At 53.1% G+C, this 23539-nt stretch overlaps 1 protein-coding gene across 1 annotated transcript; it reads right to left on the bottom strand.

The window, feature by feature from the left end:
* Nucleotides 1–1042: 1042 nt before the first annotated feature.
* TMEM9 (transmembrane protein 9) lies at nt 1043–22251 on the bottom strand. Its single transcript, XM_010590201.3, has 6 exons — nt 22144–22251; nt 21558–21660; nt 20245–20336; nt 14514–14622; nt 11897–12028; nt 1043–2550 (listed from the first exon to the last, which is right to left on the bottom strand). Exons 2-6 carry the CDS (start codon nt 21621–21623, stop codon nt 2398–2400), a joined length of 552 nt encoding a protein of 183 aa, XP_010588503.1. The 5' UTR covers nt 21624–21660; nt 22144–22251; the 3' UTR covers nt 1043–2397.
* Between the last annotated feature and the right edge of the window lie 1288 nt (nt 22252–23539).

The following is a 23539-nucleotide window of genomic DNA, read 5'->3' as shown; positions in this document are numbered from 1 at the left end:
GCTCCTGTTTTCATCATTTCGTAGAAAATGAGGTACACTCTGGACTAGTTGTCTGAAAGCATGTTTTTTTGTGTGTGAGAAGTTGAAGCATGCTTAGATATTTGGTTACTAAGTGAATCCTTATGTGAAGTCATTCATAATACTTTATATTCATTTATTTTCATATACCGGGCTTTTCCATGTATTTGGGCTTAGACTCATCAACAGCTGCTTGCTCCAGACCAAACCTTTAAACTACCAAAGACTGGTAGGACCGTATGTAGGACTTACGACTCAGAAACACAGTACTCAAGGTTTCCCCAAGCAGTGTGGCTTTGCAACGGAGATGTGGCGAAGCTAGACCCCAATTCCTGGATTAGGAATTCTTGAGAAGTGAACATGCCCATCTGCCCCTTTGAAAGAGGCTTTCTTCTGCCTCTTGGAATGAGCATCTGATCTTGAACGGATAATATGGCCCACCGTAGCTTCCAAGGAGTCCCTGGGTGTTGCAAACGTCTAACTTGCTTGGCTGCTAACTTAAAGGATGGAGGTTGGAGTTCACCCAGAGGTGCCTGGGAAGAAAGGCTTGGCAATCTACTTCCAACAAGTCACTGAACATCCTGTGGAGCACAGTTCTGCTCTGACACACATGGGGTCGCCACGAGGTGGAACTGATGTGACAGTAACTGGCAGCTTCCAGAGCAGTGCTTGGCCCCTGTAGGTGCTGAGTGTTTGCGAAGCCCATGAACAAGGAAGAACGTAACTAGTATATTGGTTCCTCTGTCCCAGCCTTGCATTGTGACACCCCCATTTCCCACTAACCCCGGCAAATGCCACCCCAGCTAAGCATACTTGCTCAGGATCCACATCCAACTTGCTGCTCCCCCCTCCCACCAGCTGTGTCCCTTATTCCTCCCAATGCTGGGTCTTCTGGGCTCACCATCTGGACGTCACCCTATTGGCTCCAACTTTAGCAAGTCTTTGCAAACTGAAATACCCATCTCATGTTGTTCTCTTTTCCCAGCCCCTCACCTAGAACCCAGCATGGGGCTCCACACAGAGGTTCTCAATACATGTTTATTTAGACACCCTTGAGGGCAGAAACTTCCATCAGACCAGACAGGCCTGAGGCCCCACTAGGTGCTTTGTTTCTGCCTTGCTTGGACGGCAGCCGTTTTCCTGGCTGCCCCCCCACCCCAAACCCCCTCATTTTGTGACACTTAACGGGTTTTGCAATGAGAACCATTCGCTGCAACTGTGAGGCACAAGGATAGTATCAGGACTGTTCCGAGGTTTGGGGGAATCTCCCACTTAGACAAAACACAATCCCAGGATAACTCCTAAGGGCCAGTTCATTTTGTCCTTCACGCAGTGAAGGCAGCCCGTGACAGGCAGCTGTCTCTGCCTGCCAGTCTCTTTTCCTGCCAGGTCAACGGGAACCCTGCAAGTCCAGGGCCTCACCTGCACCCCACTGTGGGCTCTGCCTCTCTGCCCCCTTGCTGGGACACAGCACTTAGCATGTCACTGGGGAACACTCTCTTAGTCCCCTAAAGTCCAGAAAGCAAGAGAAGTCAGACAATTTAATAATTGCTTCCTGGGTTTACAGACAACTCTAAAACGATGGGCAGACAGACATTTCTCTCCATGCACTGGTACAGTGAAACTCAGGGATAAGCGACCCAAGGACAGGCGCTACAGTGCTCAGCTCCACTGCTCAGCCCTAGGTGTCGTGTGGTCCAACCTTCTGGCTCAGCGCTGGGGAAGGTGGGGGGCTGCCCAGGCCTGCTTAAGTGGGAGTGAGGAGACAGGCAGCAGAATGAAGAATACATGGGCACTGCCATGGGCTGGGGAAGAACGGTCAGTAGGAGGAAGGCAGGATGACCCTCCAGGTCTCCAGCTTTCCCATCAGCCATCCCTGAGGGCCAGAACCAGGCCACGCTGGGGCTGAGGTATTAGGCTTGGGAGGAAGGTGGTAACAAGAAGCCTGGCAGGACATGCTGAATGTGGGCCATGCTTTCCTTCCAAAGGCTGAGTTCCTGATAACCCAGCTCCATCTTCCAAAAGGGTAATCAAATCCCCAAGATCTGAAGCTAGAAGGGTGACAGGGGTGGAAGGAGAGACCAACGCCATCCAATGCTGATCCATCTGAAACGTCTCTATCCCCTTCTGGCCCCTCAACCCCCAAGGCCTGAGGAGGCACACTAGATTAGAGACCCCACCACTCTTCCCTAATTTGATCAGCTGCATACATGTTTCTAAATAGAGGGAGGAGAAAGAAAAATGCCGCAGGCTTTGAGGGGGTGATGGGGAAGAGCGGCATTGGGGGAGTGGGCGCGGAGGAGATGCAGCCCCTGGCTCCGTCCAGCACTAGAAACCGGTGGCCACCACTTCCAGTCCTTGCACGACTGTGCCAGCCATCTAGCTGAGCATCTTGTGCCGATCGAAGACTGTCTTCCGCTGCTCCTGCACCTGCAGCTTCCACCGCTGCTGAGCGTCTTCCACACGCTCCAGGACTGTGTTAGCCCGGGGTCCCCCCAGGGAGGCAGCGACGGCTGCCATAGAACGAGCATCCTACAGTGGGAAGAAAAAGAAGGGGTTGGGCACTGAAGCCAGAGGGGTCTCGGGTCTCGAAAACCTGGCAGGGAAACAATGCCCTGTGAGCAAGCCTGAGCCTGGACCCTGGGAGACTGGGAGGCCTGGCCTCACCCAGGGTGCGAGCTCCTGGAGCACCCAGCCTTTCCACCCTCAGATCGTGACAGCGTGCCTGCCTCTCCCTGAGGCCTGGAGAAGAAAGCATTCCAGGAGTATGTTCTGGGGCCCCCGTTACTATGGCATAGCTCACACAGTGAGCTCAAGCTGGGTCCCTGGCCTGAATCCCACAGGTCTGTTCCTAACTTTCAAGAGGAATGTTAAGCGTTGGCCTCGAGACTTCATTGAGTGCAGAGGCCTCGATGACATGACGTGTGTTGTGTGAAGAAACGTACCAGTGTGCCCCTGTGGTGGTACCAGGCTGGGGAATGCCCCAGCCCTGCCCACCACTGCCTTGGGATGGCAGGAACATCCAGGGTTGGGAGCTGGCTTCCAGGAGATAGCAGCGTGCCTGCTCCCATGGGGGGCCTGGGCCTACTGAGGAGTCTGCAAAGACCCACCGGCTGTGCTCTGATGGGTGGGACACCCAGCTCCCCTTCCCTGGGAGAGACGGGGTGTGGCATCAGTCGGGGGGCCTGGCAGAGACGGAAACTTGGAGCTCCAGCACGGCCATTCCAGAGCCTGCTCTGGCCCTCTCCATCCTCTGACAGCTCAGGGCAGCTCAGCTCCTTCCCTACCTGCCTCCCACCGACCCCCCTTCCCCTTCGCTCTCAGAACCGGTTCCGTTGTCAGAAGCAGCATCCTCCCCTAATTGCTACTTCTCTGCCTCTGAAGCTCCGGAGCTCATGCATTTCCTGCAGGACCCCAACCTGATCTTTGGGGGAATTAGAGCCGAGGGCCAGGCCCACACCCCCACGGGGATTTCCTCCTGAGCTCCCCCGGCCTCTCATCTCCTGCCACACACCTCTTAAGGGATTAGCACACCTCTCTAAGCTCCGAGCCGCCCAGTAAATGCAACTTGGCTTCTCATGCCCTGAGTTGGCACGGCTTCTGTCGCCATGCAGCTGCCAGGCCGGGGAGAAGGGAGGCGGCAAGGAGAAGGGTAGGGCAGGCCAAGAACGAGCTGGTAGTTGCAGAGAGGTGGGCTGGCTAGAAGGTGAGGCTGGGGGTAGTTCATCAGCACTGTTGCAGAGCTGAGTATTTTGTCTTGTGAGCACTGTCTGAGGTGAGTTAGAGATGGCCACTGCCCTCTGAGAGCCCTCTGTCCAGGGCCCGGAGGGAGGCTCCCTCTGCCAGGCTACTCGAGAATCCTGGCAACAGACTAGCGGCTGGTGCAGCGGCATTAGGCAGGGGGCGCACTGAGCTGAGTCAGGACTCCGGGGTTCTACACTGGACTGCAGGGAGCCACCTGCCCGTCTCAACCTCAGACTCTTCTGGGTCCAGCTCACAGGATGAGCCTATCGCCTGTGGCCACAGGTCCACAGCAGGAAGAGGGGAGGGCCTGAGGCACTCAGCAGCTGCCTGTCCCTGGTCAATTATTTCTACAAGCCTCTACTTAATCCGTACTTTCGGACTTTTTGGACTACACTGTCAGTAGCCAGTTGCCGTTGGGTCGAGTCTGACTCACAGCAACGCTATAGGACAGAGTAGAACTGCCCCACAGGGTCTCTGAGGCTGTGATCTCTACAGAAGCACAGTGCCACATCTTTCTCCGGCGGAGTGGTTGGGGGGCTCGAACCACTGACTTTTCGGTTAGCAGCTGAATGCTTAACCATTGTGCCACAAGAGCTCCTTATACTGTCAGCACCCAAAAAATCCACCGCCGCCAGGTCGAATTCCAATGCATAGTGGCCCTATAAGACAGAGTAGAACTGCCCCGTTTCTAAGGCTGTAATCTTTATGGAAGCAGGCTGCCGCCATCTTTCTTCTACAGAGTGGCTAGTGGGTTTGAACCGCCGACCTTTGGTTAGCAGCTGAGCGCTTTAACCTCTGCGTCACCAGGGATCCTTATACTGTTAGCAGAAATTACATTTTAACTAATAACCTAGTACATGCACACATATATGGGCATGTACACCCAGTAACAAGTCCCACAAAGCAATGCCTAGCCTACTTTGGTATGATGCGTTCTGATATATTCTGCTCTGCTGCATTTCATTTTTGAAAAACACTGGTCAATACTCACTAAACTGATTTCATCATGGGTGGTGACCCACGGTTCGAAAACCACTGGTTTAATGATTAGTAGCCAGGTATGGCAAGGTAAGACAGAATAACATATGCACAGCACTTAGTATACTGGCTGTCACAGGGTAGGGGCTCACGAAATGTCTCGTTTCCTTCTTCCCAGGGGCCAGGTGTGTTTCTTCCTCTTTTTCGCATGATCCTGCTAACCCTCAGATACAAGAGCCTGTCAGAGGGTGTGGGGGCGACAGGAGGGGAAGTGCCCTGAGGGGCAAGCTTGAAGCTGGTGCTGGTGCTCCTCCCAGACATGGGGAGTTCTGCGCTGAGGCTGAAGGGCAAGGACTTGCCCCTGCAGGCGCTGCCCTGGCCCAGGTGAGCCACAGAGTTGCCCGCCTCCCCACCTGTTCACCTGCACTGAGGGCACCTAGCTCAAGCCCTACTGCTCCCAGAGGACCCCCAGCTCGACTCTTCCTGCTGCACCTTCTGACCCAGCTTTGGGTCCTCTGAGATGCCAACCCTGGCAGGACAAAAAGACGGCTGTAAAAGCAGGGTGTCTGGCACACTGCTCTCCCCAGAGCCAAGCTGCCTTTCTTTTCATCCTGGGCTTGAATCCTGGCTCTCACACCTACCGGCTATGACCTTGGGCAAGTTACTTCCTTCCCTGAGCCTCTGTCCTCCCCCTTACAATGGAGACCAGAACAGTGAGTGTAAAGCATTAGCTCTGCCTGGCAGAGAGCAAGTACTCCATTAACAGAGTGAGTATTCCTACCAGACCCTAGCTCTGGGAGCCGCTGGGCAGGGGGAGCTGCCTTCGAAGAGTTACCCCTGCTGCTGTGTGCTATGCTATCTTTCAGCTCCATTCCTTTCAACCCTCAGAGCTAGGGCAACTCAGTGCCCACGTGCCCAGGACAATCATCTGCTCGGCTCAGCCTCCACTTCTCAAGACCCACTCAGGAAGTTGTTGGCCCGCTAGGACTTAGTTTCGGTTTTGGGTGCCAGAGGGACTTCTCTCCCTCCCTATTCTCCATGGCCTCCCTTCCGGGAAGTGGTGTCCTCATACAGGGCCTCAGGGAGGGAGGCCTGGTGTGACCCCAGAGGACAGAGCTGGGGTCTGTAAGGCAGGCGTAGGGGTGGGAAGCTTCCACCCTGCTTCTCCTTCCTCTGTGCCACATCTCGGGGAGAGCGTCTCGAAGAGGGGAAGCCAGAGGGAAGCCAAGAGCGAGCATTAAGGGAACAAGCTGAAATTCACCGCATTACCGCAGTATCATTTGTTTTCCCTTCATGTAAAGTCTTAACAAACAGCTCCTAAGTGGGGGAAAGCTGCTGCTGAGAGGCACTGTGTTCCCATCGCTAATAGTCTGATTAAAGGTATTAAAGATCCCACATCTGTTCCAGAGACGGCCCAGAGCGGGGCCTGATCCTTGCCTGCTCTGCAGGAAGGATGGCACGCAGAGGCAGGAGAAATACCACCATTCCTAACCCTTCTCTTCTGAGGCTGGGACTCTGGGCAACTCCAGGAGGCAGAATGGCACTTAGGGGGCAAGAGCTTGAGTGTCTATGGGTTCCCCAGAGGTCCCCAGTAGGACCAGACCGGTATGACTATGACAACTGCCACTATGTATCAGGCTCTCTGCGAGACACTTTATATGGATTAGTCCCTGGTTCACAACACTGGCATTTAGGTAATAAAAACCCAGTGCCGTAGAATTCCCATTTTATCGATGAGGAAGCTGAGTCTCCAAAAGAGGAATTATCTTTTTGCCCTAGGTTGCACAGCTGTTACGTGGATGAGTCAGGATTTGTGCCAATGTCTGTGTATGTCTTATCCCAGGACTCAGCTCGGTCTTTCTTTGGCTTGTTTCTCCTAAGACAGAGCCAACATGCGAAATCAAAGAACCAGGCTAGTTCTTCCCCCAAGGTTAGAGCAAGACAAAGCACCTGTGAAGGTGCCAGGAGTCAGGAGCTCCAGGCGAGGCGCTCCTGTCCACGCCTGGGAAAACCCGGATATTCACGTGAACAAGCCTGAGTCGATGAACTCCTCTGAGCCACGCAAACCATCCCTCTTTAGCTTACCCCAGAAGCCCTGGGTCTGAATCAGCACTGCACGGAGCCTTGACTCAGTCTCTCTGGTGATGAGGAGATGGGGTAGACTCCCACCTGAGGTGGTTCTCCCTTCCTGGTTACCCCTTCACCCTCCTCCCCAGTCCTGGGACTGGGGGCAGGCCCTCAGTCCACCGCACAGCTCAGAATGGCCCTAGTGCAAAGCCCTTCAGAAAGGTGACCACTCAGCTTCCCTCAGTTTCCAAGGGAATACCTCATGTTTAACCCAAACCTTGCCAGCTGTAGCAGGACCCTACTGCCTCTGCAAGGCTCTCCCCAACTTCTGTCCGCTGCCACGTCGCCTACCTATGACAGGTCCAGTGATGCATTCCCCTGCCCAATCACCTTGGCTGATATCCCAGCTACTCACAAGCCACAATGGTCCACCTGTCTTTTCTCTACCTGCAGGGACCACCTCACTGCCAGGCCTTGGCTCATGCTCCCCCCAGCCTGGCCTCCAACATTATAATGCCACTTCTGCACTAAGGCCTAATTAAAACACTTCGTTTCTGAAGACAACAAAGACACATAATGCTTTCACACACCCTCTGACAAGCATGTTGAGGTAAAGGAGCACTGGTGGCACAACGGCTATGTGCTTGGCTGCTAACCAAAAGGTCAGTGGTTTGAACTCACCAGCCACTCTGCGGGAGAAGAGACCTGGCAATCTGCTCCCGTGAAGATTACAACCTAGGAAACTCTATGGGGCATTTCTACTCTGTCCTATACGGTCACTACTGACTTGGAATCAACTCAACAGCACACAGCAACAACCTCCTGGGGTAAGAACTAGTACATCTATTTCAGATTTAGAAAACTGAACCAAGAGGTTACAGAGGTATCAGGGATACATGAGGCAGCACTGGGACCCCACCTGGGACTATCTGCTTCCAAAGCCTTGCTCCTAACTCCTGTGATACACCTGGTGGAAGCTCCAGATGCCCAGAGGACTGTCCTGCCCTCAGGGAAGACAAGGCCATCTGCATGCACCCCCATCAGTGTGGCTCCTCCAGGTCTCTGTCAGTTCCCCAGGGCCGGGTCCTCAGCTCGCAATGTGGCTCAGCCACCATCGGATGGGAAGGGAGGCCGTGTCTCGGTGGCCCGTCTTCTCCCCAGCCTCCACCTGCAGCTCCCATCAGCATTACCATCTAGCCTCGGTTCCCCTCCACACCTCCCTCCCCAAGAGCCCAGAGGTCTACCCACAGCTGCAGCAGGGTCAGAACTTCGAGGACCCCTTCAGAACTCGGGGGGCCCACACTATGGGGAACAGAGACTTCCAGAGCCTCACAGAAACCCTTATTTCTCTCTCTTCAAAGAGGGCCAAACCTGAACATCTAAAAAAGTCCTGTTTGCCGTTTCTGTCCCGGCAAACATGCTGGCTTCCTCCTTTCAAAGGGCGTCTGAGCCCAGGGATTAGGCCTAATGCCGCTGGAATCCCAGGGGAGGCAGCGCACGGCAATCAGGGGCCACTGAGGCTCTGCCAGCACTTTCAAAGAGAGCATGACAGGCTTTCATCTCCCTCCGCGGACTCTGAGGCCGCCACTGTGGGGGAGGCCGCCCCTTCCTCTTCCAGCCCTATAGTCCCTGGGCTGGAGAGCTCCTGACTACAGGAATTGGGGGAAAGGAGCCGAGGGGCCCCCAATCCTGGAAAATGACCCTGCCTCCAGATCCCACCTTGCATGAGGTCCCAGCCTCCTGGCAGGTGGGGGCTGAAAGCCTGGAGCCTAGCATGCTTTCCTTCAAAACCAGTTAGTCACAAAGGCCTAGCAAACTTTTCAAGGAGCCCTGAAAGGGCACGTCCCTGACTCTCTTCTGGGGTGACAGCAGGATTCCTCCCACCACAGGGGAGGCCTTGTCTTCCTTGTTTCTTTCCTAAAGGAAACACTCTCCGGACCATTAACAAAACCGGGGACACAGCTACAAGCCTGGCTCTGTGGCTGCTAGCTGGCCGCCTTGGGACTTCCTCTCCCCACCCCCAGCCCCATACTCTCCCATACGCCCCCTTCCCCATCTGTACCCAGAAGGGGTAGGTTAGATTCGCCCTCATAAAGACGAGATCCTTGGGCTCTAATCAGCCCTACACATTGTCCAACCCCCTGCTCACTCATTGCTCCCATGTCCATCCTGAGCAGGCTCTGAAAATCCCCCTCGACCAGGAAGCCTTCCTTCTCAGACTAATCCAAAGAGAAGGATAACTCCCCCAAACCTTTCCTATTAAAGAGGGGCGTCCCAAAGAACGTAGCTTCTCACCTAACTGCCCAGCTCATAAAACCTCATCTTACCGTTCCCTGCTCATTCCTCAGCTCTTGGCTCCGTTTGGGGACTTAAAGCTCTCAGAGCAGATACCAAAACCTGCTGCTGTTGAGCCAATTTTGACTCATGATGACCCTAAAAGGCCTGTGTAAATCTCAACCCAGCGCCCGCCACAGGACTTCTGCGTGTAACAGGAGAGAGAGGCCAGGTGGATGGGGGAGAAACACAATGGCTGTACCATGAGCAAGCATGAGTTAGGAGCACTAAGCCAGGGCCCCAGACAGCCACAATGGGTGACAGGATGGTGGGGTGATGCCAAACAATGGGACTAGTGGGCAGGCCGAATCACACCCTGAAGGCAGTAACTTCACGGCCCTAAGGGCACCCACTGCCAGCCGCCCCACTCCACCCTGGCATTTCTGTCTGGGCAGCCAGAGCCAGCTGCAGAGGAAGGAACATACTGAATGCCTTCTAGAACCTGGGGCTGAGGTGGTGCCACCCATCCTGCCTCCCTCCTCCCAGGGCAGGAAAGGCCTCTCCAGCATGTAGCCTGAAAACCTACACCCAGGAAATGTCCAGCCTCTGATACAGGTTCTGCCCCCTGAAGCCAGATGGACCAAATCGAATCCCTCCCCCGGCCCAGGCCACCTTCACAGACAGGCAGCCCTGTCTTAAGAGGAAAGGGGGTGCCCCAGGTCTCCTGGGGGGAAGAGGCCTGGGCAGCGAGTCAAAGACAGCACACTGCCCTCTCTTCTCTGGCTCCGTAGCTAGGACGGCAGGAGACACAAGGCCATGCCCGAGAGCCATGCATTCCAGGGAAATGGCACGGGGCTGTGTAATCACCACACTGCATCTCTCAATTACTCCTCCAGCCAGGCCTGCAATTACCACCTCACCCCTAATCGCTGAGTGTTTATTAGCAATGCTCCTCCCCTATCAGAGCTGCTATTACTGCACATTAATAACCGGGTAGGTACTCAAGGTTTCCTCTTGAACAAAGACCACCCAACTGCCAGAGCCACCGCCTCCCAGGCCCCAGGCTCATCCTCTCTGCTCCACCTTTGGCCAAACTCATATCAGCAGGAGGCTGGCAGGGGGGCAGACCGGGAAAGGTCTAGGCATGATCTGGGCAAAGCAACAGGGCCTGGGGGAGCGGCCAGGCCCCCTCCGCAGCCAGGCCCCCTCCCTGACCTGTCTCCGTTCTCCTGTTTGTGCTGGCCCAGAACCCTGTCGCTCAGGCAGCTTCACACCTCTTACCGGGGCTTGAAAATGGTCTAAATTCTGAGTGCCAAGTGGCAGTTTAGTCTATGCCTGCTTACCTCCAGTGACACAGAACTCACTAAGTGGCAAAGGAGCCCACCCGCTCCATTGTTAAGACTGCTTTGTCTTCAAAAGAAAAAAAAAACTCCTTCTTACACTGTGTTAAATCTCCCCGTTAACTCCCAACTTTGGGTCCTTCTGTCCCCAGCTTTACCCAGGGTGGGGCGAAGCCCTCTCCTACGATAACAGGAGGCTGCTATGACATACCTCCTTGAGTTTTTTTCCTTCAAGCCAAACATTCACCAGTTACTTCTACTCACCCTCTCAGGCCATGGCTGAGACCCTTTCCCACCCGATGCGCCTTCACATAGGCGTCGGCCCACTCACCCCATCACTAAGTACTGAGCGGTGTCTCACCGGCAGCGAGGCTCCAGCCGCAGAGCTAACAGATCTGCTCCCGGCCCTGCCTCAGACATCATTGTCCTTGAGGCAGCCTCCCCTGGTTATCGCTATCTCATATGCACAGCTGGGGGCTACGTGAGTGTATACAGGGATAGCCAGAGGCACGCAGAGTTATGACACCGTCCCTCCATCCAGGGCATCCTCCTAGACCACCTGGGGAAGCCCGCCAACTCAGTACATCGCTGCCTGTGTCCAGACAACACTTCCTGCTCCCATGCAGACTTCTTCCCTTTGAGCCCTCCTCTGTCCCACCTTGGGCCATCCCTCCAGGGCAACCTAATGGTTTAGTCTGGGCATGGATGGGAAGACAGTGAGAGCAAATGGTAACTGTGCTGGGCCTGGGTCCAAGCCCCTCCAGCTCCCCATGACCGCACGAGCCTGACAAGCCCTGCAGGCTGTCAGCATCCGTGGTTCCCCATCTTCCCTATCAGATAAAGCTGGCACTCCTTGACATCTGAGGCCTTTAACCATCTGGCTGAAGCCTACTAGCCAGCTCTGTGTGGCCCTATTCCTACCTGCTACCTTGTCCCTGAGCTCCTCAACTTTCTACCCACCCCGGTATCTCTGCCTACCTTTCTCCTTTGAGTTCGTGAAATCCTACTTTTCCCTCATGGCCCAGGGGCTGTGCTCTGACTGAGCAGGCACTCAGCAGATGTTTGAGGAATCACTAAACGGAAGAATAAGGCAGCCACCTCTGGGCCCGGCACCACCTTGTCACCATGACTGAGCCCTCAGGATGCTTGTGTGGCTGGGACCTGTTGGTGCTCTTTCCCTCTGTTCAGAGATGCTGTGGACGGGAAGACACAGCTCCCCTCATGTGTACACTGAGGCTGCCTGAGGCCAAGCGGGAAGCAGCCAGAGCTCCCTCCTGCTCCACCAGCAAGTGCAGTGGAAAACGCTGGGTCTGGGGGCCATGTAGGACACCGAACAGGAAAATAGCAAACTGGGGCACCAACACCCACCCTTCCCCAGTGATGCCATCCTGGGCTCTGCCCCAGGGACTCGCACGCCTAAGCCCCCGTCTGTGGGCAGAGGTGTTGGCAGGGCCCCAACCCCCGGGCCTGGTCACCTCATTCTCCTCCTCATTGTGCAGCTGTTCAGTGTACGCATCCGGCTTCCGAATCAGAGGGTCCACCAGCATCAGGAAGGCCATGTAGAGCAGGAGGGCACCCACCACTGACAAGTAGATGACGATGATGACCTGAGGACGAGACCAGCCTGTCCTGTGAAGCAGCCATGCAAATCTGTTTCCATTCTCCTGCCATCTCTGCTCAGTGGGGACGGCTGCCCTGAGCGCTGCAGCGAGGGAGCATGTGGGAGTACCTGGGCTCGGCAGGAAAGAGGGCAGGAACAATTCCAGGGAAGGGAAAGAGATGGGCCCAATCACAGATTGGCTGGCTTTGTCTTAACAGAGGGAACCCTGCAAGAACAATCAGCTCAATGGCAGGCATAAAGGCAGCAGACGATAAAGGAGAAGTCTGGATCCTCACACCCCAGGAAGGTCCCAGACTGCCTTGTTGAGGTGGGGCAAGCAGGGCCAAGCTGACTAGACAAGAGTCTATGATGAAGGTGGACAACAACAGGGTACTAAATGAGAACAAAAAAGAACCAACGGGCACAGAAGCCTGAAGGCAGAGGTAGAAAGCAGGTAACCCAGGCTTGCTCACTGCCGAGCGAGGAGGGGTGAGGCTCTAGGAGGGCATGCTGGTCCGCATACCGCAGAGGGGACAGACAGCAAGAAGGTCTGCACGAATGAGTGGAGGTCACTTCAAGAGCACAGACAAGCCTCTGCCATCAGTCATCCTGAAGGGAGGCGAAAGCCAGTGGTGGAATGACAATACCACCCATCTCTCACATACATGGAGGGCCTCACGAGGCGGATTAATCTTTGTTCTACAGAAAAGACAGATTCAGTGAGGCTAATTCAGGGTTCCACTGGTGCATGTTAACCAAAACCCTCTAAGACATTTAACATCCACGGTCCCTGTAAAGGGTGCCCGTAACACACTCTAGTTATTAAAATGACAAAAGAATCCCGAAGGTAAGTAATTCATCCAAGATCCAAGGCTAGTAAATGGCAGAGATGTAACATGAAACCAGCTGTGCTGACTGCATCTCAAATGCTTTCCCTACTTCCACAATGCCTGGCCATCACTGCCTCTGATCCCAGGCCTGGCCCTGAATTGATGGTGAAGAGCAGTGAATGGAGGAGGGACCTCAGGACTTTTGTGTGCCCAGCTTAGTCAATGGCCAAATTCAACTGCACCAACTTCCTCCCTTGAACAGGGTGAATAGCTCAGGCCTTGGCCTGCACTCCAGGAATGGACGAGGAGGCTGGGTCTTTAATAGGCTGAAGTTTCCAGGGGGAGGGGTCCTCCTAAGTAGAAGGACTGGAGAGAAATTTGGGGGCTTACGGAGCTGTATCTGACAAGGTCCCCGTGCCAAGAAGTCCCTTCTCTGCTAACCACGGAGAAGTGACATCTGGCTCAGAATTTAAGGTCTCAGGCATCTGGTCCCCAGGGGGTGGAGCCTACTGGAGCAAGTTCAGAGGAGAAAGAAGGCTTACAGCAGGGGCTGATTCAGGTGGGAGGATGAAAGGGGTTCAGTCTATACGGCTTGACAGGGTGATGACTAAGGGGGGTGGGGGCAGACAGCTGTTTTCTCTGAAAGGCTAGAACACAGAGGAGCAGCAGGGTAGGGCAGAAATTGTTGGCTCCCCTGTCCAGGCAGGGAGGGAAGGAAGGGAAGATCATCTCGCCTCCAAGTGAGTCTCAAAAGGAGAAACCTGCTGCTGGAGGATTCTGTGTCTTTAAATTGACAAGAACTATTTTCTGATACTATTTCTAGATTCTTCTTCTAGACTCTTCAGAGGAAAAGCAGAACTAAGCTTAAAAACTGGAACAGGAAAGGCTTAAGTTAGATATCAGTAAGCACTGCCTGACTCAGGATGGTTTCAACCTGGACAAGGAGACCTAAGGGGGAACAAGTTTCTGCTGGAGTGGCTCGGTGGCCTTTGACAAGATGTGGTCAAGTCCTGCCTGGTGGCCGAGGAATTGACAAGGGCCTGCAGCATCCTTCCTCATCCCCTTCTGGTGGTGGGCCATGTCTGTCACTTCTCTCCTGAAGTCACCCAAACGATCTACAAGAACAAGGTTTGGGGACAGACAGAAGGAAGCATCCTGATGCCCTCATGCCCAGGCCCTGGCTCCAGACACCTGCCCTAGTCCACAGGGCTCTGAAGCCTTTCCAGAGGAGTGCAATGTTACTTTAGAAGCTTAGTCAGACTGTAAGCTGTAGGAGGGCAGGCACGATGTCTGTCTTGCTCACCAATCCACTCCCTAGCATTGTGCACAGTGCCCAGAACATACCGCCCAAAAGATACCTGTTGAATGAATGGAAGAAGAGAGAGGAAGGGAAAAAACTAAAAAGAAAAGGAGGAAGAAAGGGAGTCTCAGCCATCTCTCTCAGGGCTCCCGTCTCCCCCTGAAACAGGAGCCACAGGAACGACATCAGAGAAGGGAGGCGGGTCCAGGGAGGTAGGAAGGGGGTCCCTGTGTCGGCGGCTAAGCCAACCCAGAAGCCAGCCCCACAGCCACCTAGAACATTCCAGAATAACGCAAAGGACTGTGGGTGTAGACCACCCAGGGACGGGGGGAGAGGCTGCGGTGGTGTGGGGACAGCAGTACCTTGATGGTGGTGGTGCTGCGCTCCTCATATTTGCACTCGCACAGCAGGCAGTAGGCCTCCATGTCATGGCCAGGCACCGGCATGGGATCCACGATGTGCAGGCAGTTGCTGCAACAAGAGATAGACAAGGCTGTGGGGGCGGGGCCATCAGAGGGTCTTAAAACCTCAAGGCCAGGGAAGCTAGAGGCCTGGAGAGTTGAGAGACAGAGGTTGTGCATAGGTGAGGGGTACTCCCTGAGAGGGCAGGTTTATAACGGGCTCAGCTGGCAGGACCTACTCCTCAACCCACAGCCTTACAGCCCTGGCCCTCTGCCCATCAGAACCAAACCTACCAACTGAACCTACGATGCCAGTACCATAAATGGCAACACTGCCCAAAGTTCTGCCCTCAGCTGCCTTCCTGGCTTATGCTATGCTTTCCCTGGGTGGGTTCATCTATTCCACGGGTTTCAACTCAAAAGCTGATGAGTCTTAGATTAGAATCTCTAGTCAGGACCACTCTCCTCCACTCTTATGCCCCACCACCTACTGGATTCGCCATCTGAGTACCCCGCAGGGACCACAAACTCTCCATGCTCCAAGCTCATCAACTCTCCACACCCACCCTTCCATATCCTTTGCCCCTAACTCCCCAGCTCTGTAAACTAGCTCCTTGGTCTGTGTTCCCAATCACAGAGAACATGTCTACCATCCACTCCACTGACCAAGTCAAGAACCTGGCAATCATCTTTGACACTGCCTTTGCCTTCATTTATGAATCCACCAAATGCCACTGATTCTATCTCCTTAAAAATGTCTCAAATTCACCTTCATTGTTTTCTCTCTTCCACTGTTGTGTCTGAGCTGAAGCCTCCTCATTTTTCCCTTGGACAACTGACCCAGCCTCCCTACTGCTCACCCCACCTCTTGTTTGGCCCTGATCCAACACTACCTTCACACTGCAGCCAAGTCATCTAACAGAAAACTGATGGTGGCGATACCTCCACAGCCTCCAGGGTAAGGGCTCAACAGCGCGGCCAGGCGCACAGATCCTGCTCACTCCAGCCCTGCCTACCTGTCCAGCTTCATCTCCTGCCACCCCTCACCCACTCTCCACCTCTAGCTATGTTCCCTGAACGAGCCATGCTCTCTGCCTCAATACATCCCACACCCTCTGCCAGGAATATGTGGCTTTGTCAGCCACCTGCTCACCTCTCTGCATCCGGTTCTGCCCTTAAGGTTCAGCTCTGAGTCTCACCTCTCCTCTCAGCAGCCAGCTGCCATGCTCACCTCCATCACACTGTTCTGCAACTACATCTTTTCTTTATTCTGCTTCCCCAGGAAATGCTGAGTTCCTCGAGGACAGGGACTATGTCTTAGTCATGTCCACAGCCCCAGAGCCTGGCAGCGATTGCCAGAGCAGGGCTCAGTAAGTGACCGTTGAATGAGTTACATGCTCTATTCTAAGCTCACTTTCACCTAACAGCACCCCTGAGGAGAGGATGGGCTAAAGATTATTTTAAAAGGGGGAAACTGAGGCTCAAGAAGGCAAAGTGGTATTTCCATAGCGGTGGAAGCCATGACCCAAATCCAGATCCTTGGCCTCAATGTCTTCACATATGACTCTCAGTTTCACGGAGGCTGTGCTTAACTCTAAACTCAGGCCTCTTGTCCCCAGTCTCCTCAGAGCAGCGTGTTTCCAGCTTGTTTGGTTTACAGACCATAGGAAGTAAACAAAAGACCCTAGAGAATGCACTTCTATCTTTATCATTTGGAAAAAAAATCAAACAAAATCCCTCAGTGGTTCAAAACGGCGACCAGCATCATGATGGGATGGACAGCCAGGTCTGGCCCTGCCACTAAGTGTCTGGTGTCCATCTATGAGATGTAGGAGTTCGGCCAGATGACTTTTAAGGCCCGTCCAGTTCTGACACACCCAAGCACAGCTCTCTGGGGTCTCTCTCACACTGCCTCAGAAAACAACCAGGCCTGTCCTTCTGAGTCCCCTAGGGTCCTTCTAGATTCAGGCTGGTCTTTGGCTTCAAGGGTGTGCAGTGTGAAGATCAAGTGCTGGAATAAATTTGGGATGGCCTACAGGGTTGTCAATAGTTGATTTTTCAGAAGCAGACTGCCAGGCCTTTCTTCCAAGGCATCTGAGTGGACTCGAGCCTCTAACCTTTTAGTTAGCAGCTGAGTGCATTAGCCCTTTGTGCCACCCAGGGACTCCAGAATGTGCCATACATGAGTGAACCTAAACCTCGGTCAATCCCAGTTCCACCTGTGAGTGTGAGAGGGTCTTCCCCTAAAGTAACTAAATGCAACCCTTTCTGACCTTGCACGCTGCCTCCTCCTGGAGGAACGGATGGACAAAGCCAGGTTCACACGTGGTCCTTGGTCACCATCCCTGCCCAAAGGGAACGTGGCCTTCCCTTCTCTAGCAAGTGTCCACAAGCTTCCTGGGGACCAGATCCCTCTCTTTCCTGAGCCACATGGAGTCCTGGGTTTGGAAGGCCACACCAGTGCTGCAGTGGGACCTGCAGACTTCTCACAAGGCTGGGGTAGGGTGTCAAGGGGCAGCTGGGAGGGGCCCAAGCCAAGGGTTCTTCAAATCAGGACCCTGTTACTCAGGGGAATAGGCTGAGAGGTAAGGGCTTCAGCAAAAATGGGGCTGCAGTGTGCCTGCTGTCCCGGGCTCCCCTGGGGATCAGGAAACCCTTAACAAGTTCATGCCCTCCCATGCATCTCCTTTTGGGGATCAGTGATACCAAAGACTCCACAAACTGGTCAGGAGACGTTAATGGGAGAGGACTAAGGAGAAAGGCAAGCCAGGTTTAATTCTCTGCCCTTCTACTTACTCTGTGATTGCAGGTTAGTTATTTAACCTATCTGGGCCTCAGTTTCCTCATTTATAAATGGAGGCAGAACTAGATGAGTATCTTTCAAACTATGCTCTTTTGGGAACCTCAGGAACTACTGTGCAGGAGAGTGGAGATAGTGAGGGAGGAGCTGAAGGGATACATCTCTCTTCAGCCAGAGCAACTCTGATGTTGCCTTTCCACGTTTTGTCTCCGATAAAGGCTTTGTTGAAAGTTGCTGTTTTTTAAAGTCTGAAAGCCAGGGAACTAGTCAACATTTTAAATTGCTTTCTGCTCGGGATTCTTTGTCTAACGTATCTCCCCTAGCCAGACAAAATTGTTGAGGTTTCTGTCCTTTTATAGGCATGTGGTTATAAGCTTCCAACACTAGATGGCAGAATACCAGCAAAGAGAAACACAGATGGCTTGGCCCTTAAATCTGGAAGACTAGTCTGGACTGTTTTGGCTTAACTCTGCGCAGCCAAGGGGAAGGCGACAAGTGTTCTCAGCACTGGACCAACAGACACCACAGGAAAACTACAGCAGAGATGTGAAGACACCATCAAGCTGTTCTCCTGCTCTGGCCCTGGTACCAAGGAGCTAAGATCATCTGTCAAGGTCTCATGCCCATCCCTCACGGGTCCCACCCCTAACAGGCTCCAGGCAAGCACAGGATGACTCCCAGACAAGGCCAGTGACGTTGGATCCTAGAAACCAGTCTTACCTCCCAGCCTCAGTTTCCACCCACCACCATTCTTAATGGAACTGTCTTGAGTTTCTTGATTTCATGCAGTCTCCTAAGTCTGGCCTTAACAGGAAGAAAGATGAAGCACAGCCTGAGAGATCCAGGCAGAAGGAATTCTTCCTCTCCGGCCATCCAAATTCAGGTTTTTAGGCACACAATAATCCCAGGACAGAGGTAAACCAGTTGACATCAAGTCAGCATCAACTCATGGCAACCAAGCGTGTGTCAGAGTAGAACTGTGGTCCATAGGGTTTTCAATGGCTGATTTTTTTGCATTAGAGTGCCAGACCTTTCTTCCAAGGTGCCTCTGGGTGGACTCAAACCTCCAGTCCTTTGTTTAGCAGCCAAGCATTTTAACAGTTTGCACCGCCCAGGAGAGGCATCCAAAAACCAAATCCACTGTCGTCGAGTCGATTCTGACTCATAGCGGCCCTATAGGACAGAGGAGAACTGCCCCATAGGGTTTCCAAGGCCTTTACAGAAGCAGACTACCACGTCTTTCTCCTGCCGAGTGGCTGGTGGGTTTGAACCGCGCACCTTTTGGTTAATAGCCAAGTGCTTTAACCACTGTACCACCAGGACTCTCAGGAGAGAGACAGTACTACTAATATCCACTGGTGCCCACCCAAGAAATGGGATGTAGCCTTGATGTCCAGTGTGGGGCTAAGATAGTCCATTACTTTATTTGCTGATGCTATCTGAACTATAACCACTAGATGCAAAGGGGTCAGAGGGGCTGCTCCCACAACATCGTATCTTAAGGCTTTGTGAATCCTGTCAGGATGGACAGAGCAAAGGAAACAGCGCAAGGTTTCCATGCTACGGCACAAGTCTGACAATGACTGTGTGGGTTCTGGTAAGGTATGATATGGCGACTACTACTATCGGGTAACATTTAACTGGCACTGACCATGTACAGGTATTGTACCAAGTGCTGTATCTAATTTGCCATACCATTAACAAGCGGCAAAGCCAGATGTGAAGCCAGGTAGGCTGGACCCAGAGTCTGTGCACCTAACCAGACTGCCTCTCAGAAAGTCACACTCACACCCTCTTGAGTTAGAAATCCAGTCAGTTTCAAAGTTCCCAAATGCTGCTCTGGGTTAACGGCATCATGATCATCTAAGCAGCGTGAAGAAAGGTCACTGCCCCTCATCCCGTGTTTACTGAGTCTCAATCGTGGGGCGGGGGACAGGGAGTGGGAGAAGGTGCTGGGAACTTGAATTTCCCCAAAGCTCACCTGATGATCCTAATTTACAACCAAGTATAGGAAACATGGCCCAGACTGCCATCCGATGTTCATCTCTTCTACTGTGCCTGATCAAGGTGTCATCCCATCTGTGCTCAGATCCCTCCAAGGAGGATCCGGAAACAGCCTGGATTACAAACCCTCCCTCCACTCACATTTAAATTTGCCTGAAGGCTTCAAGCCCTGGCCCCAAATCTACACATTGAACATAACTGAGTCCTACAAAATCCTCCACTCCCCTCGTACTCCCATCCGCCACAGCATGCCAGCCCTCCTCACAGTCTCTTCAGCCACTCAGGGGTCCCCAAGCCCTCCAGGCTATTTCTAGCTCCTTAAATAATTCCTCTAGGACATGCTGAAACTCCCACCTCCCAAGCTTCGTCTCCCTTCTCTGAGTGAATTCTTATTTCTTCATCTTTTAAAGTAAGGCACCCAGAAATTAATTAAGACTTCAGTAGTTTTTAGTATAATTTAGATTCTCTCTCTGGGGTTCAGTCTCTGCAATTATACAAAGGGACCAATACCCATCCCATTTACCTTACAAGGGTGTTGAGAGACTGGCACAAAATCACTCACATAACAGGGCTTTGAAAAAGTCCATGGCCATAACACTTACCTCGCCCAACTACTCTATTTCCATTCTGCATACATCAGTCAAGACCCCAATTCAAAGCAAAACAATACAGTTCACTCTTCTGACAAGGAACCCCTCAGCTGGAATTCAAGACATCTGGGTCCTGTTTCCAACTGGCTGTGTATCTCTGGACAAAATATTCCTTTCTCAGGCTCTCTATAGAAATGGGAGAGCAAGCTTATCCTCCAGGAGTTCCAAGGATCCTAGTAAACACCCATAACCTGAACTAGGCTGAGCAGCCAAGGGGCCAGCCCACGTAACGCCTTACCAGTCCTTCTGTGACACATTCTGGTTGTAAATGTTCCCACTGAGGTTTCTATAGGGTGGACAGATGCATTTGCACCGAATATCTTCAGAACTCTGGAAGAAAAAACACAGCCGAGGTAGACGGGCCCCAGGGTTCAGTTCTAGCAAGGCTTCTGACTCTGAGCTCCCTGTTCTGTATGTACGCTTCTGATCTTTCTCCACCTCCAATGACCTCTGTAGGAAAGGTGCTACATCACAGGGCCCTCAAGACAGAAACTGTCCAACCGGCAAATGAGACTCACACAAAGCTGTTGAGAACAGTCATTTCCTAAGTGGGATGCTTGGGACCCTATGTCCTGGGTCCCGCATGTCTGTGTGCACCTCTGCCCACCTCCCACCCTCATTCCATCTCCAACTTCCTAGGCTAGGAGTGTTGGAAGGAAAGGGCTGGGGGTTAGTAAGGAAATGTGGGTTTTTCCACGGGAATATTCAAGTAGCCTCACTTAAAGTTCTTTCCCTCTGGAATGGATCAGAGACAGCACCACAATTATTATCATTCCAAACAAGAATTCCCCAGACGGAATGCAAACAAACCCTCAAACTCAACCTTACTTCAAAGCCTTCAAATCTCAAATTCCGTGGACCCACCCAGACCCAGCTCTAAATCTCTTGCCCTTACAGAAGGGAAGTTACTCAGGTGTCCCAGGGCTAGTGGGTCACCCTTTACTAACAGAAACTTCCTTCTGTATAGGGATTTACACTTATAACACATTTTTACATTACGTAATTTGATTCTTCCTAAGTAGTGCATATTATGTCGTTGTTAGTTGCTGTTGAGTCGATTGTGACTCCTGGTGACCCCATGTGCGCAGAGTAGAACTGCTCCATTGGGTTTTCAAAGCTGCAACCTTTCAGAAGCAGATCTCCAGGCCTGTCTTCTGGGGCACCACTGGGTGCGTTCCAACCACCAGCTAACCTTTCAGCTAGTAGTTGAGCTGAGGATTTATCTGTTTACCGCCACCCAGAGACTCCCATAGATATTATAACCACGCCCATTTTACACAGGAGTTTGCCGTGTGTGTGGAGAACAACTTCCCAGACACGAACTCCCTTGCTGGAATTCCGCCTCCAGCCTGTCTGATCCAGCACCATCCTGGCCGCCGACCTCTCCCCAGCCCACTCTCACTGGCTCTACCCTTAGGAAGTCCTGCAGCCCCGAGCCTAAGAGAACACGCCCTCAAAAGCACGGCCCACAGAAGAGTGAGGGGCAGGGTCTGAGCAGCAGCTACCTCTGGGGAAGCCCTGTACATAGGGCCGTCGTGCATGGGTGCTCACCTTGCTGGCTTGAGCTGGGAGTACCAGCAAACAGCCGACTACGGCCACGAAAGATAGGAGCTTCATGCTTACTCAGGCTCGCTGGGCCAGTAAGACGGGACACCTGGAAAAGAGACAGAGTCGGGGAGAAGGAAGGCACACCACAGCCAGATGTAGGAATGGGGTTGGTGGCTGGGCTCCCGGATTCCAGGGCTTCCCGAGCCCGGTCGCCAAATGCTGCTTTCTCCCCCCACCCCACCCCCGCCAAGGCTCCGCCTCTCCATTGTCCACCCGGTAAGGCCTGCACAGGGCGGCCCCAGGGGTCCGGGCCCCCAGGGGACACGGCCTAACCGGGCCTAGAGTTGCTCCGACAGGGCCCGACTCTGCCCCTCGCACAGCGCGCCCCACCGCCCTCCGCCACCTCCGCCCGTCCCGGCAGCTCCTCCCCACGGAGGCCCGACGGGAACTTTGGGGGCAGAGTCTGGGAGCCCTGATTCGACGCCGAACCCCACTGCCCACCGCGCCCAGGGATCTCGGGCCGGGCTGGGACCCCCCGCCGGGACTCCCGCGACCCCCCATAACAACCCCCTACACGCCAGCCGCGTACCTCCGGGCCCAGCCACGGCCGCACCGGACTCTGCAGGCCCGCCCTCTTCCGGCTTCTATTGGCTGCCAGAGCAGCCGCTCAGTCTAACCTCGCCGTCGCCAAGGTAACAAGTCCCACCTTCGCCAGGGCGAGAAGGCTCGCTCAAGGGAGAGAGAGACAATTCTCAAACTCAATCAAATAAGAAAAGGAACGTCAGCCTTCTGAACTAGAAATGCTGAAGGGTTTTACCTTTGTGGCCTGTAAAACCCGTACTACAGTGCTTGTTCGTCTTGCTATTTTAAGGAGAAAGCATTTTATAAACTATAAAATAATAACAACAACAATAATGATGACAAACAATAATGATGATAAATGATGAGGTCTTCGTCCTCATTCACGATTTGGAAGTGTTGTTCAGGGATCCACACCTTTGCTACAGAGGACATTACCCAGCATCTCTCTCTCACACACACACACACACACACACAAACACACAAACACACGCACGCACGCACGCACACACACACACACACCACCCTCCCAACCCCTGAGGAAAAGGAGGAAACCAGGGGTGGCAATGGGCACAACAGTCTCCGTGCTGATATGCCAGGCCAGGCGTGTGCTGCTCCGGAAAAGATATCTCCTCTCTCTGGGCCTCAGTTTCCTTAGGAATTGGTTGGATACTATTATGGACTGAACTGTGTCTCCCAGAAATGTGTGTCAACTTGGCTAGGCCATGATTCCCAGTATTGTGTGATTGTTCTCCATTTTGTGATCTGATGTAATTTTCGTATGAGTTTTAAGTCCTAATCTCTGCCTGTGGTTATGAGTGAGTAATGAGACAAGATTAGGTTATGTTAAAGGGAATCAGGATGGGATGCAACACCCTTACTCAGATCACAGCCCTGACAGGATGTAAGGGGAGTTTCTCTGAGCTGTGGCCTGCATCACCTATTATCTCACAAGAGATAAAAGGAGACACAAGTGAGGAGAGAGAGAGGGATCTCTCACTACGAAGCAAGAAGCTCCGGGACACAAGTGCATCCTTTGGATCAGGGGTCCCTGCACTGAGAAGCTCCTAGACCAGGCACATCAATGACAAGGACCCTCCCCCAGAGCCAAAAGAGAGAGAGAGAAAACCTTCCCTTGGAGCTATTGTTGTTGTTAGATGCTGTCAAGTTGGTTCTGACTCATAGCAACACTATGTGCAACAGAACGAAACACTGCCCAGTTCCATGCCAACTCTCATAATTTTGTTATGCTTGAGTCCATTGTTGCAGCCACTGTGTCAATCCACCTCATTGAGGGTCTTCCTCTTTTTTTTGCTGACCCTCTACTTTACCAAGCTTAATATCCTTCTCCAGGGATATTAAGCTTGGTCCCTCCTGATAACAAGTCCAAAGTATGTGACACGAAG

This window comes from Loxodonta africana, chromosome 20 (genome assembly GCF_030014295.1).
Source record: "Loxodonta africana isolate mLoxAfr1 chromosome 20, mLoxAfr1.hap2, whole genome shotgun sequence".
Lineage (NCBI taxonomy): Eukaryota > Metazoa > Chordata > Mammalia > Proboscidea > Elephantidae > Loxodonta > Loxodonta africana.
The sequence above is the reverse complement of the archived record's forward strand: the minus strand, read 5'-3'. Positions and strand labels throughout refer to the sequence as shown.

Excerpts from the sequence above, each read along its gene's own strand:
- TMEM9 (XM_010590201.3), bottom strand. The coding sequence starts at position 21,623 with ATGAAGCTCCTATCTTTCGTGGCCGTAGTCGGCTGTTTGCTGGTACTC. Across the intron at positions 20,337-21,557 it reads TCCCAGCTCAAGCCAGCAAG|AGTTCTGAAGATATTCGGTG; the intron begins GTGAGCACCCAT and ends TTTTTCTTCCAG. Across the intron at positions 14,623-20,244 it reads AATGTGTCACAGAAGGACTG|CAACTGCCTGCACATCGTGG; the intron begins GTAAGGCGTTAC and ends CTCTTGTTGCAG.